The sequence below is a fragment of the Nicotiana tomentosiformis genome, chromosome 4 (assembly GCF_000390325.3).
Source record: "Nicotiana tomentosiformis chromosome 4, ASM39032v3, whole genome shotgun sequence".
Lineage (NCBI taxonomy): Eukaryota > Viridiplantae > Streptophyta > Magnoliopsida > Solanales > Solanaceae > Nicotiana > Nicotiana tomentosiformis.
In genome coordinates this window covers 65,611,768-65,630,511 of record NC_090815.1, presented here as the reverse complement: position 1 = coordinate 65,630,511, position 18,744 = coordinate 65,611,768, and the positions used below count along the sequence as shown (strand labels likewise).

General features: G+C 38.0%; 1 protein-coding gene across 2 annotated transcripts; it reads right to left on the bottom strand.

Moving 5' to 3' along the window:
• Positions 1-10,684: 10,684 nt before the first annotated feature.
• LOC104096969 (uncharacterized) lies at positions 10,685-12,084 on the bottom strand. 2 transcript variants are annotated; one of them, XM_009603435.4, is made up of 2 exons: positions 11,852-12,084; positions 10,685-11,747 (listed from the first exon to the last, which is right to left on the bottom strand). In XM_009603435.4, the coding sequence occupies exon 2, from the start codon at positions 11,721-11,723 to the stop codon at positions 10,914-10,916; it is 810 nt and encodes a 269-aa protein (XP_009601730.1). In that variant the 5' UTR covers positions 11,724-11,747; positions 11,852-12,084; the 3' UTR covers positions 10,685-10,913. The 2 variants fall into 2 exon arrangements, with proteins under 2 accessions (XP_009601730.1, XP_009601729.1); XM_009603434.4 differs by having other exon boundaries at positions 11,859-12,082.
• Between the last annotated feature and the right edge of the window lie 6,660 nt (positions 12,085-18,744).

Here is an 18,744-nt window from a genome sequence, read left to right as displayed (position 1 = left end):
ATAATCAGCTAGGGGTAGGGCTCAGCCAGTTCGAGGTCGCCCTAGAGGGGGAGGTCGGTAAGGCGGTGGTCAGGCCCGTTGCTATGCATTTCCCTCCAGGCCAGAGGCAGTTGCTTCCGACACCATGATCACAGGTATTGTTTCAGTGTGCCACAGGGATGCTTCAGTGTTATTTTACCCTAGTTCCACTTATTCATATGTGTTATCATACTTTGCTCGTTATTTGGATATGCCTCATGATTCTTTAGTTATGCATGTTCATGTATCTACATCGGTGGGTGATTCTTTATGGTGGACCACGTATATCGGTTATGTGTGGTGACGATTGGAGGTTATGAGACGAGAGTCGACCTTTTATTGCTCAGTATGGTAGATTTTGACATGATTTTGGGCATGGATTGGTTATCGCCATATCATGATATTCTTGATTGTCACGCTAAGATCGTGACGTTGGCTATCCCGAGATTGTCGAGGTTGGAGTGGAGAGGCTCCCTCGATCATGTTCCTAGTAGGATGGTGTCCTTTCTGAAGGCAAAGCGGTGGCTGAGAAAGGGTGCTTGGCATATTTAGCCTTTGTGAGGGATGCCGGTGCTGATACTCCTATAGTTGAGTAGGTTCTAGTAGTGAGAAATTTCTAGACGTGTTTCCTGGAAACTTGCCGGGCATACCACCCGACAAGGATATTGATTTTGGTATTGACTTGGTGTCGGGCACTCAGCCCATCTTTATTCCACCATATCACATGGCACCAGTAGAGTTGAATGAGATGAAGGAAAAACAACAGGAGTTGCTTGATAAGGGTTTCATCAGGCCCAATGTGTCTCCTTGGGGTGAACTAGTTCAATTTGTGTAGAAGAAAGATAGTTCTATGAGGATGTGCATTGACTACAGGAAGTTGAACAAGGTTACTACCAAGAACAAGTACCCACTACCACGTATTGATGATTTGTTTGATCAGCTTCAAGGTGCTAGGTATTCTCGAAGACTGATTTGAGATTGGGGTACTATCAGTTAAAGATCCAGGCTTCAGATATTCTGAGGACAGCTTTTAGGACCCGTTATGTCACTACGAGTTTCTGGTGATATCTTTTGGGCTGACCAATGCCCAACATCCTTTATGCACTTGATGAACAATGTATTCCAGCCATATCTTAGTTTTATTCTTCATAGTTTTCATTGATGATATATTGGTGTATTCACGCAGCAGGAGGATCACGCAACTAGGAGGATCATGAGAAGCATCTGAGGATCGTGCTCCAGATTTTGAGGGAGAAGAAGTTATATGCTAAATTCTCCAAGTGCGAGTTTTGGTTAGACTCGGTGGCATTCTTGGGCCACATGGTGTCCAGTGAGGGGATTAATGTGGATCCGAAGAAGATTGAGGCAACTTAGGGTTGGCCCAGACCGTCTTTTTCTATTGAGATCCGGAGTTTCCTTGGGTTTGCTGGGTATTGTTGCCATTTTGCGGAGGGTTTCTCATCCATTGTTGCACCTTTGACTAGATTGACCCAAAAGGGTGCCCTATTCAGGTGGTCTGATGAGTGTGAGGAGAGATTTCAGAAGCTCAAAACTGCCTTGACTACAACTCTAGTACTTGTTTTACCTTCAGGATCGGTTTCTTATACATTCTATTGTGATGCTTCACGGATTAGACGTTGGATGTGTGTTGATACAGGAGGGTAGAATGATTGCTTATGCTTCGCGTTAGTTGAAGTTCCATGAGCAGAACTGCCCAGTGCACAATTTGGAGTTAGCAGCCATTGTTCACGTGCTGAAGATTTGGAGGCATTATCTTTATGGCGTGTCTTGTGAGGTGTTCAAAGATCACAAGAATCTCCAACACTTATTCAAACAAAAGGATCTGGACTTGAGGCAACGAAGGTGGTTAGAGGTACTTAAGGACTATGATATCACCATTCTTTATCACCTGGGGAAGGCCAATGTAGTGGCAGATGCTTTGAGTAGGAAGGCTGAGAGTATGGGGAGTATTACTTATATTCCAGTTGAGGAGAGATATTAGCATTAGATGTACAGGCTTTGGCCAATCAGTTCATGAGTTTGGATATTTCGGAGTCCAACAGAGTTCTTGCTTGTGTTGTATCGCAGACGTCCTTGTTTGAGTGCATCAAGGCGTGTAAATATGATGATCCCCACTTGCGCGGTGCAACGTGGTAATGCTAAGGAGGTTACTATTGGCGAAGATGGGGTATTGAGGATGCATGGTCGGATATGTGTTCCAAATATGGATGGATTGTGAGAGTTGATCCTTGAGGAAGCCCATAGTTTGCGGTATTCTATTCATCTGAGGGTCGCGAAGATTTATCATGATTTAAGGCAGTACTATTGGTGGCGGAGGATGAATATTGATATTGTTGAGTATGTTGCTTGGTGTTTGAACTGTCAACAGGTGAAGTACGGGCATTAGAGACCTAGTGGTTTGCTTCAGAGGCTTGAGACTTTGGAGTGGAAGTGAGAGCGTATCACCATGGCTTTCGTAGTTGGGCTTCCATGGACCTTGAGGAGATTCGATGTTGTGTGGATCATTGTGGACAGACTAACCAAGTTTACACACTTCATTCCAGTCATGACTACCTATTCTTCAGAGCAGCTGGCTCGGCTTTATATTCAAGAGATTGTTTGCCTTCATGGTGTGCTCGTGTCTATTATCTTGGATAAAGGCCATCAGTTCACATTGCATTTCTGGAGAGCAGTGCAACGAGAGTTGGGCACACAGGTCGAGCTGAGTATGACATTTCACCCCCAGACGGACGGGAAGCCCGAGCGCACTATTCAGATTTTGGAGGACATGTTACATGCCCGTGTCATTGATTTCGGAGGTTCATCGGATCAGCTTCTTCCGTTAGCAGAGTTCGCCTACAACAACAGCTATCAGTCGAGTATCCATGTCACTACCCAAACCGATGGGCTACAATGGGCACCTAGTACCTTACTCAACTGAGTACCTACGTAATGTATCTTTTTTATCATACTATAATGAGTAAATGAGCCAAAAAGGCCGTCATGAGATAACCAGGATAAAACTTAAGGGAATACTTGACATAGGATGACCAAACATGGTATATAAACTTATACATGTGACATACGGGCCTATAGGACCGAAATGATCATTTGTACACTCAAAACCTAGGCCGACAAGGCCATACAATTATCCATATACATGACATCTGTCTACAAGCCTTGAAAAGTGCATACACGTCATAAAGGTCAGGACAGGGCCCCACCATACCAATCAATACATGTCCAAAGCATACTGACCAAATGGGCAACTCCAGAGCAAGTGGAGTGTATCAACACCTTCTGATGAGCTGATAGCCTACTAGGAGGATTGCCAACCTATCTATCGGGACCTGCGGCATGAAACACAGCATCCCCAGGCAAAAGGGACATTAGTACGAATAAAGTACCGAGTATGTAAGGCATGAAAAGCAGTATATAAAAGACATAAAAGAAACTTGGAGTAAAGGACTCAACCTGTAAGTCTAAATAGCTCAGTGAATCATGAATCATTTATAATATCATGCATATGTGTATAAATATCATATAATGCACATGTATATGTATACATAACATCATCAAGCCTCTGAGGTCATCCCATCATATCATCTCGACCTCAGTGGGCGAAATCATCAACGTATACCAATTGATTAGGAGGTGGTGCATATATAACGTTGTAACCTTTTCCCATGCCACATGTACATATAAGATAAACGTATATAATGTCATCTGTTCATGGGTCATTATACATGTATAAATGAATGCAATGCATAATGAAGTAAGTCGATAAGATCTCTCAGAATGTAATAAGAACAATATGCCTTAGGTTAATATCATGAAATAAACTTTATCAACTTACATATTTTCTGAGACCCATGAACAGATGATATAATAATAGGACACATGGAGAATCAAGAACATAGGCACCCCTAATACTTCTAAGAATAGAGTCATTTGTGAAAGTTGCGCGTTTGCTCATTTCGTTTGTATCATAAGGATCATGCCAAAAGGAAAGAAGGGATAGCCTTAACATACCTTTGTCATTTACTTAACCACACGACATCAGTTCATCCCGTTAGTACTTCAATCTACAACAAACAATATGGGACCATTGTTAAGCTTATGGAAGCTAGAACTCAACACAAATGAGCGACTAGCTCGTCTACAAAATTTTGGACAACACCTCCCCTTATTCTTTTCACTTTTCTCAAATTAAACAACAAGACCAATATGTCCAGAATGTCAACAAACATATATACATCAATATCTAACTTTATATTCATTAGAATACATCATCAAAACAGTCCACACCATCTCACCCAATAATCAAGTTCTAACTTGCACTTGTCCATCCATACAACTTAGCTAGAACTTGAATACACTTCAATAGTGACAATCACAACATACTCAGGTCGTTCCTACTAATTTTCAGCAATAATACACAATAAAAATAACCTCATAACATTCCAACAAATTGCAGTAACTTAGAACTCATTTCAGGCCATTTCTTTACACGTTCGTATTGTCATAAGATAGCTAAGACTCCAATAAGCTCAAACACGTGAAGAAGAGAAGATTTCTTACCTTATGCAGCAAGAAGAAACCCTAGAAAAAGTCTCCTTTAACTTGAGAATGCTCACAACTTAGCAACAACATCAAACACGTGATCTCCACCACTTCTACAACACTTTTAATCAAGAGTAGGTGGTCTAACCTTGGAGGAGAGGGGATGTCTTGGGCTGTTTGGTATATAAACGTTTGAGATCTTAGGATAGAAGATAAAACACATAAAAATCATCTGACATGATGGGGGAGGAATGAAACTTGAAGCCCTTTTCCAATTAGAACCCTAGTGGAAAAAAGGGTGGTTGTTTGGCTTGGGAGAGAAAGAGAGGATGCTGTTGAACTTTATTTTGGATGAATATGGGTGAAAATGATCAAATGTTGGATTTAACAATCCCTTAGGGTCGACGAAACTACTGCCCCAATAGCCCTCTCTTTAAAAATTTGGGCCACAAACACCCCTTTAATTTGGGCCTCTCATTTTTGTAAGTAGGTGACACACCTACTTGTCACCTACTTGTTTCATTAGGGTGTGTCACATGATGCCCTAATTAATTTAAGGGATATTTACACAAATAGACGGCCATATTCATTATTTACTTTTTCTAGCCATATACATAAATTATACATTAATTATACACAATTATAGATATACAATACATAAATTATGCATCTATTATACCTCCACCGGCTATTTTTAATTTTTGTTATTGGATGGGCGGCTATATGGGTTAATTCTTCTTAATTTAAATATGTGTCTCGTCCTCATTTAATAATCACGACACGTGTTAAGTAGATCAAGCAAGTAGGACGGAAAGTAAGTTAGTGAAGCAAGCACGTCGGGTAAGCAAGCAGCTCATTTTCATTTATCCAAAATCTCCTTTCTCACGTTTAAGTGCATTCGTCCTCAACCTAATCGTGTATATGTTGAACGGAAATACGGGTTGTAACATCATTAAATTACTTTATATACTTTCAGAGAGGATCTCATTTCCGAGCTTACATCAATTGACTTATGACGTACTTTTGCGTACCAAAATATAGGGTGTAACAATCCAGATGGCTCTTTATGAGGCCTTATATGGGAGGCGATATCGTTCTCTAGTTGGTTGTTTGATCATGGGGAGGCTAGGTTGTTGGACACTGATTTGGTCCGCGATGCTTTGGATAAGGTGAAGTTGATTCAGGAGTGGCTTTGTAAAGCGTAATCTAGGCAGAAGAGTTATACTAATAGGAAGGCTCGTGATATTGCATATATGGTGGGTGAGAAGGTTCTGCTCAGAGTTTCGCCCATGAAGGGTGTGATGAGATTCGGAAGGAAGGGCAAGTTGAGCCCTCGGTATATTGGCCCTCTTAAGGTGCTTGAGAGAGTTGGAGAGGTGGCCTACAGACTTGCCTTGCCACCTAGTCTATTGGGAGTTCACCCAGTATTTTATGTTTTGATGCTCCAAAAGTATTATGGTGATCCGTAACATATTTTGGACTTCAACACGGTGTAGTTAGATGAGGATTTGATTTATGATATAGAGTCGGTGGCCATTTTGGATCGGCATATTCAAAAGTTGAGGTCGAAGAATATAGCATCAGTGAAGGTTCATTAGAGAGGTCAGCCAGCCAAGGTGGCTACTTGGGAGACCGAGCAGGAGATGCGGAGCAGATATACTCACCTTTTTGAGACTCTAGGTATATTCTTTACCCATTCGAGGATGAACACTTCTTTAAGAGAGGGAGAATGTAATGACATGGCCAGTCATTTTCAGTACTTTAGCCCCATTTCCCTTATTTGATGCTTTACATATGTGTATTTGTGGTTACGTGACTTTCCGAGGTGGTTGATTTGGTTTCGGAAAAGTTTTGGAGTGAATTGGGACACTTAGTCCCAAGGTTGGATGCATAAGTTATAAGAGTTGACCAGAGTTTGACTTTGGTGTAGATGACTTTGGAATGGAGTTTTGATGGGTTCAATAGCTTCGTATGATGATTTTGGACTTATGAATATGTCCGGATGTGGATTTGGAGGTTCTTAGTGTGATTTGATGCTTTTTGGTGAAAGTTGGAAAATTGAATATTTGGAAGGTTGCTAGGTTTGACCGGGAGTTGACTTTGTTGATATCGGGTTCGAATTTTGGCTATAGGAGTTGGGATAGGTCCATTGTGTCATTTGTGACTTGCATGCAAAATTTGAGATCATTCCGAGTTGTTTAGGCTTGTTCGGCATAAGTTCTAAATTTGGAAAAGTTGGATTAGTTCCTTAGGCTTGAATTGAGGTGCGATTCGTAGATTTTAATGTTGTTTTGGGTGATTTGAGGCCTCGAGTAGGTTCGTGTTTTGTGTTAGGATTGTTGGTATGTTTGTATGGGGTCCCCGGGCCTCGAGTGTGATTCAGATTGAGTTCGGACCATTTTTGGACTTATTGCATTGCTGAAGAAATTTTGGACTTCTGGTGTTTTCACATCTACGAGGGGTTTGGCCGTAGATACGGCTAGGGAGGCGCATGTGCGAGTGTTAGCTTGGCAGATGAAGTCCACAGATGCGACAGCTGGGACGTAGGAGAGGAGCCGCAGGTGCGGACATGGGTCCTCAGTAGCGGAGTCGCAGGTGCGAAGGGTGATCTGCAGAAGAGGATGGTCGGGGAGTTAGTGGTTCCCACACCAGCGAAGCAATTTTCACAGATGTGGTGTCGCAGATGTGACTGAAGGACCTCAGGTGCGGATTAACTTGACATAATACATATATCGAAAGGTTTGGTCTCTTTCTCATTTGTGGAATTATGGAGCTCGGTTGGAGGCGGCCTTTGGGAGACTTTTCACTATAATTGAAGAGGTAAGTGAAGTTTATTCAATTTTGATGATAGATATTGATTACCCATGAATTATTACTCCTAATTTGTATGAATTAAATATGGCATTTGGGGGTTTTCGAACTATGTTATTGGAGAGTGAAATTTGATAATTTTAGGGTCGATTTGAGATTGAAATTGGATGAAACACATATATTTGGACTCATATCGGAATGAGTATTCGAAATTTGTGAGTTTGGTTGGGTTTCGGGGTGCTAGCCTGGGGTTGACCTTTTGGGTTGACTATATGATTTTTGTTAGAGATCTTAGCTTTATCATTTGGATTCGGTTCCTATGGCTTTTATTGATTATATTAAGTTTATTTGGCTAGATTTGGGTTGTCTGGAGGATGATACATGCGGGAAGGGCTTCTTAGAGTACTGATTTGGCTTGCTTGAGGTAAATATCTTACCTAAACTTGATTGAGACACTAGTTTCCTAAGTTATTTGTGATAGCTCTGTGTTATGGGTGGCACATATGTGTGGGGTTGAGCCCATGTGCGTGCTCCGGGGTATTTATCCATACTCAGAGTAGTGCTTAGGCTATGATATACCTTGAATTGATTGCTAAGCTTTATGTTATGATGTTTCTCATATTTGTAACCCTATTGGGAGCTATTTGATCTATGTTTGAGGTTACATAGAGGTTAATCTCCTTAATAAACTTGATAATTTCTAGTTCCATAATGAAATTGCCGATTTGAACTATGATAGCACATTTTATATATGCATACACCTTAGCATGTCACTTATACCAGTTCAGGAGTACGAAATATGATATTCAATGATCATATACATGTATTCTTGCATATTTTCTTTCTGTGTGATATGGTTTGGACTGGTAGCACTTGTTCACGCTGTGCCAATTGTGCCATTGACCACGCCAGATAGATTGTGTTGTTGTGTTTGTGACCATGCCGGGAGGATTGTATTGTTGTGCCTATGACCACGCCGGACAGATTGTGTTGTTGAACTTGTGACCACACCGAACGGATTGTGTGGTTGAGCCTATGGCCACGCTGGGTGGATTATGATATTGAGCATGTGACCACGCTAGTCGTATTATGATTATTGCACGTGTTATTATGATTATTGCACGTGTCTACGCTGTGCAACGTATGGATATGGATCCGTTTTCCTAGGGTCACCCTCTCATGTTTCTTATTGATGGTGTACACGTGGATTGAGAAAAACTGATCAGTGGTTTGGTTGAGTATTGAGATTCTGAGGAAATCTGGCTAGTGTTTGTTTTGGTTATTGCATTTCATCTTTACTTGTAATTTCCTTGGTTATTTACCTGATTTACTTACATATAATTTTATATGCTTGATCATTAACTGAGCAGAGCACTTAAGTAATTTTGTATACCAGGATGGTTCTTTCTGTGCTTTATAACTTGATCATATTATTGTTCTGTACTTGTTGAATCCATGAACTGTATAGGTTATAGTGAGTATCATTTATAATTCTTACTTTTATTACCTCATGGAGGTAAATTATGATACTTGCTGAGTACATGGGGTTGGTTGTATTCATACTACAATCTGCATTTAATTGTACAGATCCAGATGTCGGACCCAGTCATCAGTATCCGAGGCTTATAGCTGAGTTGACCACCGGGAGACGAGGTCGAGCTGCATTCTCGACCGTAGTCTTGGCGTCTCTTTCCATATTGTACTATTGTCTTTATTTCAGACAGTATTATTATTTAGCTTTTCAGACTTGTATTTCCGTTTTAGAGCTCATGACTCTATATTTACCAATTCTAGGAGATTCATCATGTATTGGCGAATATTATGTTATGTTAAGGCTTTAGACTTGTATTAATTTTGTCATTCCTGCTATTATGATTCATTATTGTTATGTCCGGCTTGCCTAACAAGTGCGTTAGGGGCCATCACGATTTTGGATCGTGACAGAACCAAAGAAAAAGACTTATTACATACATAATAAAGCCTAAGAAAATTTCATAGCAATATATGATTAACATTGCCAAATAGTGAAGAATAAGATACAAGATGATATTTTGTACTCCCTCCACTTCAAAAAGATTGTTCTAGTTTGACTTGGCACAAATTTTGATAAAGAAGGAAAAACTTTTGAGATATGTGATCTTAAATAAGTCATAATATTTGTGAGGTTTTAAACTTTTGACACTTATGATCTTAAATTTGTTATAGCATCTGTGTGGCTATAAATGCTTCTTCATATTAAGAAAATATTGCAAGGTGCCAATCTTTTTGAAACAGAGTCATAAAGAAATAATGTCAATCTTTTTGAAATGGATGGATATTTATTATGGAAGATATGGTATAAACTTCTACCAAAATACCTATATAGGAGCAATTTACCAAAAATCTTCCGTAAATCATCATATTACCATTTTCATAAGCATATTCCTTCGTTTGCTCGTGCTATTTGTGGTATCATATACTCCTTCATGCTTCCCAAGCAATACAGTGTTTTGATAAATCAGAAAAAGTGATGTTCCATGAAAGTCAAAGCAAAATTACCTGGCCACCTTCTCGCAACTATACTATTAAAATTTTGTGCAACACGAAAGTATTGAAACTATTTTTTTTTTCTTGTTTCTATATGAAGTATTCACTTAGTTATCCATTATCAAGTATTCCATAAAATTCAAATGATATATATTGCCGTTTTTAAGAGGTATAATTAAGATCGTAGTTGTGAACTGACTTTTGAATTTCTTAAAAACGTGACTTTTGAATTTTCTTAATGTTAAGAAGAATGGTTTTTTCACAATTCATTGGCTGATATAAACAAGAACTTCTATGTAAGAATGTGGCATTTTATTACAAGCCACCAACAATTAATTCTATAGTTCAAATAGTTGGTTACAAAATTAAAGGGTCACAACCTTTCAACGACGAATGAAATTTATACATCAATATTTATTTAGGTTAATAATATTAAATAATACTTATTCAGAATTAAAGTATTTAGGTTATTAAGAAGGGTATTTTGGTAATTCAACTTTCAACATTTGATGTTTCAGTATTTATAATAATATAAATAGATAGATATAGATAAAAATATAAAAACAAAATAAATAAGTACTAAAAAAAATAGAGTAAGTGTGTACAGCTCTATTTGAAAGTTAGAAAGGGCAAAAAGGAACACTCTCTTTCCTCTCCTCTTTTTTAACAAAGCGAAAAATAGAGAGGAAAATATTAACTCTCCCTTGAAGATGCAAGAGAGAGTTAGACAACTACTTAATCTGAATTACACAAATGCACAAGTCTATTCTACTTCAAAATTAACTTGGCATTACAATAAATTTCTTCTTGTTTACAATCCTAAACATGTCTATGCTACTGAAATTGAAATGAGATTTTTTCTGTAATATTCATTCATTTATTGCGCCAAAAAAGAAAATCCAATTATGAATTTTCCACTTTAATGATGCTTCTTTCATCTTGTACATTTATCTTCACTAAACTGTGATCATGCTTTCTATCTTTTCTTTGTTTTCTTAAGAGCTTTTCTCTAGCATTTCCTTGTAGCTACACTTTCCAATATCAGTTTTCGACATACTAATTCCAATTGTTTTGCTTATATCTTCATGAGAACCAAACATTGGTGATGAAATCGCGTCCTCAAATGGATCACAAGTTGATGAACTTGCAGGACTGATAGCCTCTACAAATGCTTGAATTTCTGACTCAGTAACCTTTTTCTCATCTACCCCACATTCTGATTTTTCATTTGCCATGATTTGTACATGTGAAGAATCAGTGTTAGGCCATTGGTTAAACAGTTTAGCAGGCAAATCCGATTTAACTGTTGATTCTTGTTGGAGATATTGATCATTGTGATTTACATCAATTGTTATCTCCTTCTCCCTAGCATTCCTGGATCCCCAGTGAGTCAAACACGAAATCCAGAAATTCAACCACGCTATAAGTTGGAATAGTGCCCAATCAAGAAATGGTACCTGGTGAATAAATATTGGCAACTTTTCCATGGAATCATCAAATTTTCCTGGTAGGCTTTCTGCAACATAAGCTAGCTCATCCATCTTATCGAAAACTCTGGATGCTGGTGGAAATAACTTTTCTACTATAATTTCTGAAGTCAGTATGCAATTATCTACAAAAGAGACGACTAATAGCCATTGAAATTGCATTGTGTATAAAATTGGCATTACATAACTCGTACATATTGCAATTTTATCTATTATTGATCTGATAGGTCCATTGAAGTCCTCTGTTTTTTTGCAGGCAATGTGGATAATTGCAAAGATTGAAGCTACACAGGTGTACAATGGACGACGTCTTGGCATTTTTTTGCTTTCTGAATTTGATCCCTGAAAATTCAAAATTGAATGTGATTTTAAGGATTTTGGGTCTGGCCAAATTTAGCTTAAAAGAATGAAATAAGCAAGAATGGAGAAAGAGATGCATAACATACAATGTACCTTGGACGTAAATGAGACACTGCACTTGACAATTCTTTCAGTAATCCTCCACACAAAATTGAGAATTTTCATGTTTACATGTATAAAGTGAAGTAGTTTTTCATGTTACTTTTGTTTTGCTTTATATTTTCGGTGGATTAAAACTGTTAAAATTTGGAAAACAGTTGTAGAAGAAATGAATATAGGTCTTTCGGAATTGGTTGAATCTAGTTGTGAGTTGTAGGTTGGGATCAATTGTAGCAATTCTACGGTTTTGAAAGAGCTCCAACATATAGTTTAGCCATCCGAATATTTCTCGCAATTTCTTTCTCTTCCTCTATTATTTTATTTTTTATAATTTAACATGCCTATTTTGGTGGATCATTTAATTAGTAAGTAAATCGAAATCTTTTTGCTTTGGTCAAACGAGAATTTAAATATAAAAATCTTAGACTTTAGGAAAAAGAAAGTGAGGATAGATTCACACAAGTGGGTATCATTGAGCTAGCCCTATGAGATCTTTTTAGAAAAACCAAAAAAAATCAGATTTTCAATTTTTATTGGACAATTTTAAGAATCGATTTGCGGGATAGAAAACCAAATTCCTCACTATAGCGGGTCGCACTACCACTAATTAAATCTACCCTAAACGCTCTCCCAAATCATATAATGCAATATATTTTAATTCCCCGGTCTATCATAAACAAAATGGCACAATACCAACGCAATTTCCTTTGAGGTACTACTCAAACAAGGAAGAAATTACACCTTCTAAATATGAAATTAGTTATTCAGCCAAAAGAAAACGGGGGTCTTGGTATACAACAACTACCTAATAAAAATAATGCTCGTACTTGCTAGCCTAGCTTGGCGACTTTTTCAATCACCAAACATTCTTTGGGCTACCCTACTACTTTACAAATACCTACGTACCACTACAATCACAAATCACTCACACACTTGGCGTAATATCACTAAAGGGTGGGCACACTAACAACTTGGTATTCAATGAAAAATTGGAAACGGCCAGCACATCAATCTTTGGAATGACCCATGGGTTGGGGCAGGTACAACTAGAGGTTCTCAATGGATATTCGAAAATTGATTAAATCGACCGAACCATACCGTACCGAACCGATTTTTAGGTTTCTTTTTAAGAAACCGTAGGTTTTTATATAAATCTATAACCGCACTGATAATAAGGGTAGGTTTTTTATTTTATAAAAATAAACCGAAAAAAAACCGAACCGTACCGAATAAATTTTACATGTGAAAAATATATTTATCTAGTAAGTTTAAAAATAATAATGTATTAAATTTTTCTTTGAGCCTTGGAATTATGAAAACTATTACAAGCCAACAAGTAATTAAACTCAAAATACTAATTCCTAAAACCTATTATGCTTCGTCTACTTAAACTAAGTTATTTTAAGTATCTTTATTAGCAAGACACAAAGTATTCTAGCGACTATGAGTAGCAAACTACAATGTATTGAATATGCTTCCTTTCATATAATTTAGATTTATCTTTTTGAATATTTAAATCTTCTCTAGACTTTATTCTTGAGTCCCAACTTGGTTAATATCTTTTCACTCGTGTGATTTATATTTTTTTTGCCTTTGCTTGATTTCTTTTATGTTGTTGTAGAATAGTTAATAGATATATACTCAAGCCATCTTTCATTTTTTTAATTCATCACCCTTTAAACAGTAAAAATGACTAGAGAGTTTTGCTAAATCCTATAAAAGAACGTATGTTATTGCATTCTACTTCTACTGGTGAATTTTACATGATATTTAAAAAAATATCAAAAATTAACCGAACCGTACCGATACCGAAGAGAAACCGACATGATTGGGACGGTTTCGAAAAGTCTAATTTTGGTTATACATAATAAAATAACCGAAAAATTGGTATGGTATAAATTTTATAAAATAACCGACCGAACCGAACCATTAACACCCCTAGGTACAACCCTACGATCTCTCATACAAGGACCACTACCATACAACCATCAAGCACTAAAAGTCTCCACATGTTTAACACTATTGGGATGGGATTGGGCAAATATTACTTTCCATCTGCCTCCGGTCATTATAAACAAGATTCCTACTCCATATATTTCCATAACCATCTGACCGCACCTGTTATACCATACATCCTTCATGCAACTTTACAGTAAATTCCATGTATCACGCCTTATCTGTTGCCAATCGACCCACACAGTCCTCAAGCACCAATTCGAAGTGGCTTTGGAAGCTACCCATTTCCCCTAATTTTAAAACCTTCCTCTGGCTACTGCACCATAACAGACTTCCCACAAATCATTACCTTCATTCTATTGGCATACTTCCTAACAACATTTGCAACTACTGCCAAACTGAACAGGAAACTACTACACACATCTTTTTACATTGCACTAGTGCACAAGACTATTGGCATTCAGTAGGGCTTCGACCACACATAACATCTCTTCAACATTGGGTATCTCCACAACAGTGGCTTTACCCATTCATACATTCCAAGCACATTCACCTACCCTATAAAATTAACCAACGTACCTACCTTCCATTAAGTTTATGGAATATTTGGCTCACTCGCAACCGCAACCTATTTGAGCACAAAAATTTGAAAACTCCTCCAGCACTTACATTACATCAAGCTATTGAGTTTTCCTATCTGGCGGCCTTTCATTGTAAAAAACCCACTAGACTTCGCACTTCACTCCGCTGGATTCCACCAAAACCAAACTACTATAAGCTAAATACAGATGGAGCTTATTCATCAACTAAAAACTACACGGGTATAGGTGGTGTAATCCGTAAGGATAGAGGCAAATGGATTATGGGCTTCGCCGGTTCACTTACCACCTCCAACAGCCTTACAGCTGAAATGCATGCTTTACTTCACGGCCTTAAACTAGCAGTACAAAGGAAACTAGTACCACTGGAAGTGGAACTGGACGCTAAAGAGGTAATTAATCTACTAACAAAAGATCATCCATTCTATACTAATCTACTATGTGATTGCGGGTACCTTCTCCAGCTGCTACATGATCCAATGGTGTTCCATATGTACAGAGAACAAAATAGAGTCGCAGATAGCTTAGCGAAATATGGCAGTCAGATGGAAAGTAACGCTGACACATCACTTTTTGAAGCACCACCAGTTTTTGTTTCATGCCTCTTACTTGAAGACAAACTAGAACTACCTACTATCAGGGTAGTCCCGTCAACAGCTGAGAATATCAACATCACCATGGATGCACACACAATTTTTGCTCATCAATCGGAAGCTGGCTTGACGGAAGTAAAATCCTTTTTGTCAACTGGTCTTGCCCAGAGCAGCACCTGGGATTGTAACACTACTCACATTAGAGTTAGCAATTCTAGCTTAGCTTCTACATCTAGTGCTTCTTCTGTTTGTAATATGATGCCCATGCATCACAATCTGTGTACGTTAATTAATGCAACTTATCTTTCCAACCAAAAAAAAAAGTCATTGGAACGACAACATGACAATAGTATTTTTCTTCTTTTCCTTTGGTTCTTGTCACCAGTTGCAGCAACAAATAAGATTTGCTTCATTGGGCTATTAGTTTCATAAAAGACTTTGGCACGCAAAGTGCTCTATAGCATATCACAAGTCTTGCATTATAAAGTTATTCTAGTAGGATTTCTTTGGTTTCTATTATCAATCCTGAAATGTGTGCATGTGCGCAGGGGTGATTTACTGGAATGGACTCAGTTAGCCCTGACCTTTAACTTCTATCTCTATTTATCCAAACTGAGCAAAAATAAATTCAATTAAGTTTAATGATATTAGCTGGATCAAAACATCCTCCAAACTTAAACACCTTTCAATTCTTTCAATTCTTAGAATCATCGACTGGTACATACAAACGTCGACCACCAACCACTGACCAATGACCTACGACCATCGAGCGCCACCGACTACCGACTCATATATGGTAACTATCCAACATCATTTTCCATAGGCCATTTTGAGCATTTACATTCCGATCGGTAGTTTGAGGTCTTGAGTAGTTTCATATGATGTATTATAACTTGCGTGCATGTTAGGTTTTAATTTTCGAGAAGTGCGGGATTGTTTCGGAAGAGCAATTCTCAATTTAGAAGCTTTAAGTTGGAAGAGTTGACCAAGGTTTGACTTGTGATTATATGACCTCATATTCATATTTTGATGGTTCCAATAGGTTCGTATGATACTTTTGGACTTGAGCGTATTTTTTATTTTGAATTTGGGTGCTCCTAGAAGGTTTCAGCTCTATTTATCGAAAGTTGGCAATTTGAATATTTGGAAGGTTTATACGTTTGACTTCGATATTATCGGGTTCAGATAGCTTTTCCAAAAGTTGGAATAATTTCTTTTATGTAATTTGGGACTTGTGTGTAAAATTTGGGATTATTCCGAGTTGGTTAGACGTGGTTCAGTATGAGTTTTGAAAGTTTGAAGTTCGATTAGTTCATTAAGCTTGAATTGAGGTACGATTTATGGTTTTGATGTTCTTTTGTGTGATTGGAGGCCAAGAGTAGGTCCGTGTTATGTTTTGAGACTGATTGGTATATTTGGACGGGGTTCTGAGGGGCTCAGGTGTGTTTTGGATGAATTTCAAATTATTTTTGGTCTTGTTTGGTAGTTTTGTTATCGGTGTTTCGCACCTGCGGAGAATTTGTCGCAGGTGCAATGTCGCTTTTGTGGAAGGGATGCCGCTTCTGCAAAAAAGGAAGTGGTCTGGAGGTGGTCTTCTGCGAAAAGGAAGCGCAGGTGCGAAGTCGCATCTTCGGGGTTTTGGTCGCAGATGCGAGGATTGGTCAGGCTTAGGAGTCCGCATTTGCAGAGCGTGTGGCGCAGATGCGAGGCTGCTTCTGCAATATATTTTGCGCAAATACGGGATTGGTCAGGTTCCTTTAGGTTCGCAGATTGCTCGCATATGCGAGGTCGCATATGCAGCATTTATGTCTGTATATGAGGAATCACTGGCAATTTATTATATTTCTAGGGTTGGCTCATAAGTAATTCATTATTTTTGATTTTGGAGCTCGGTCATAGGCCCTTTTGGAGGATATTTTCAGTACTACCTTGTGGGTAAGTTATTTCTACTTGGATTTGATAATATACATTGATTTCCCATGGATCTGCACACTTTAATCATGGAAATTTTGAAGGAAATTGAGGATTTTTGCATACACTTTAAGAGATTATATTTTAGGGATTTCGGATACCGATATGGACTCGGTTTTGGAATCTCATTATATATTTGGACTATGCAGATTATGGGTCATCAAATTCCGATATTGGTTTCAGGTTTCGGTCACGCGAATCTGGGTTGACTTTTATTGATTTTTGGGAAATTCTACAAAAACCGAGGCTTTATTGTTCGGGGCCATTCCTTTTAATATTGGTTGACTTCCTTGATTGATGATTAGCTAGAATTGAGCCGGATAGAGTTGTTTCCTCAAGAAAATGCGATTTTGGAGCTTTGGATTTGCTTGAATGAGATATGTCTCTTTGCCTAGCTTTGGTTGATGGATTTTTTCCTACTAATTGATATTGTTTGCTACATGCGGGTGTGATGTATATATTAGGTGACGAGCGTGTATACATGTGCCATGGGTATTCATGTTCGGGGTAGATTCTATCTTACTATATGCTTTATTTGATTGTATGTTCTAATTGATTCTATGTATTATTCAATTAATCAACTACTTGAGCACAACAAACCATGCTAGAGAAAGGTTGAGGCTATTGGTACCTTATTTTGAGCATGATGAGTAAATCTTGAGACTTATGCTATACTTGCCTCGGAGATAGATATACATATGTTATGAACACACATCCGTGTTGTTCTTATGTTGTGCCTTGATGGGGACACGTGCACTCTGTGACACTTATGTGCCACGCCGAAATTTTAACCAATCGGGGCCTTGATGGTGCCTAATACTGCTTTCTAGACAAGCCAACATACAATAGAAAACTTGAAAGAACTACAATAAATGACTAACAACAGGATTATACACATAACGTAAAAGCAATTCAGAGATAAACATGATAAGTCTAAAACCAACTTCTTATGTAAACCATCCCAAGATGTGGAGTCACAAGTGCATGAACTTCTAGAGTTTACTACATGCATTATTTTGAAAGAAATACAACATTGTCCAAAAAATAGAAACAATACAATAGAAATAAGAAGATGATTCAAGACTTGCGAACGGAATGCAGCTCTACCTCGAATCACCTGCCCGGTATCTGCTAAGCAACTCCCGGGACTCCGCTGGTACCGATATCTGAATCTGCACATGAAGTATAAAAGTATAGTATGAGTACAACTGACCCAATATACTTAATAAGTATCGAGTCTAACCCCGACGAGGTAGTGATGAGGCTAAGACAAGACACTTACTATAAACCTATGCAGTTATATATCAAGAAGTAATAATATATTAGATAGCGTATTAGATATAACAACGGGATAATGACAAATTGAAAGGGTTAACAAGTACACATGTAAAGGGGGCATAAACAAAAACACAAAGTAAAGTGTCACTGAGTAAGACTCTTTTAAAAGTAAACAATGAAACCACAAAGCCAAGTCCATATTCCAAATATCAAAGTAAAGAGCAATGAAATCAACAAAATTGTACGGCATCACCGTTCATGCTTTTACTCTCATCCTCAAATTATAATATAAAAATAATTGCATGTCATCACCCTTCGTGCTTTTACTCTCATCCTCAAATTATAAAATAATAGCAAGCATGGAAACACCCTTCGTGCATATCCTCACATTCACTCAAGCAATAATATCAATATATAAATAACGCATGAAAATACCCTTCGTGCACAATCACTCTTCCTCACAAGCACGGCGACACCCTTCGT

Bases quoted from the DNA above. Each gene is read 5' to 3' on its own strand.
- LOC104096969 (XM_009603434.4), bottom strand. From the start codon at position 11,930: ATGAAAATTCTCAATTTTGTGTGGAGGATTACTGAAAGAATTGTCAAG. The intron at 11,748-11,858 runs GTACATTGTATG...TTGAATTTTCAG, and splicing joins GTGTCTCATTTACGTCCAAG to GGATCAAATTCAGAAAGCAA.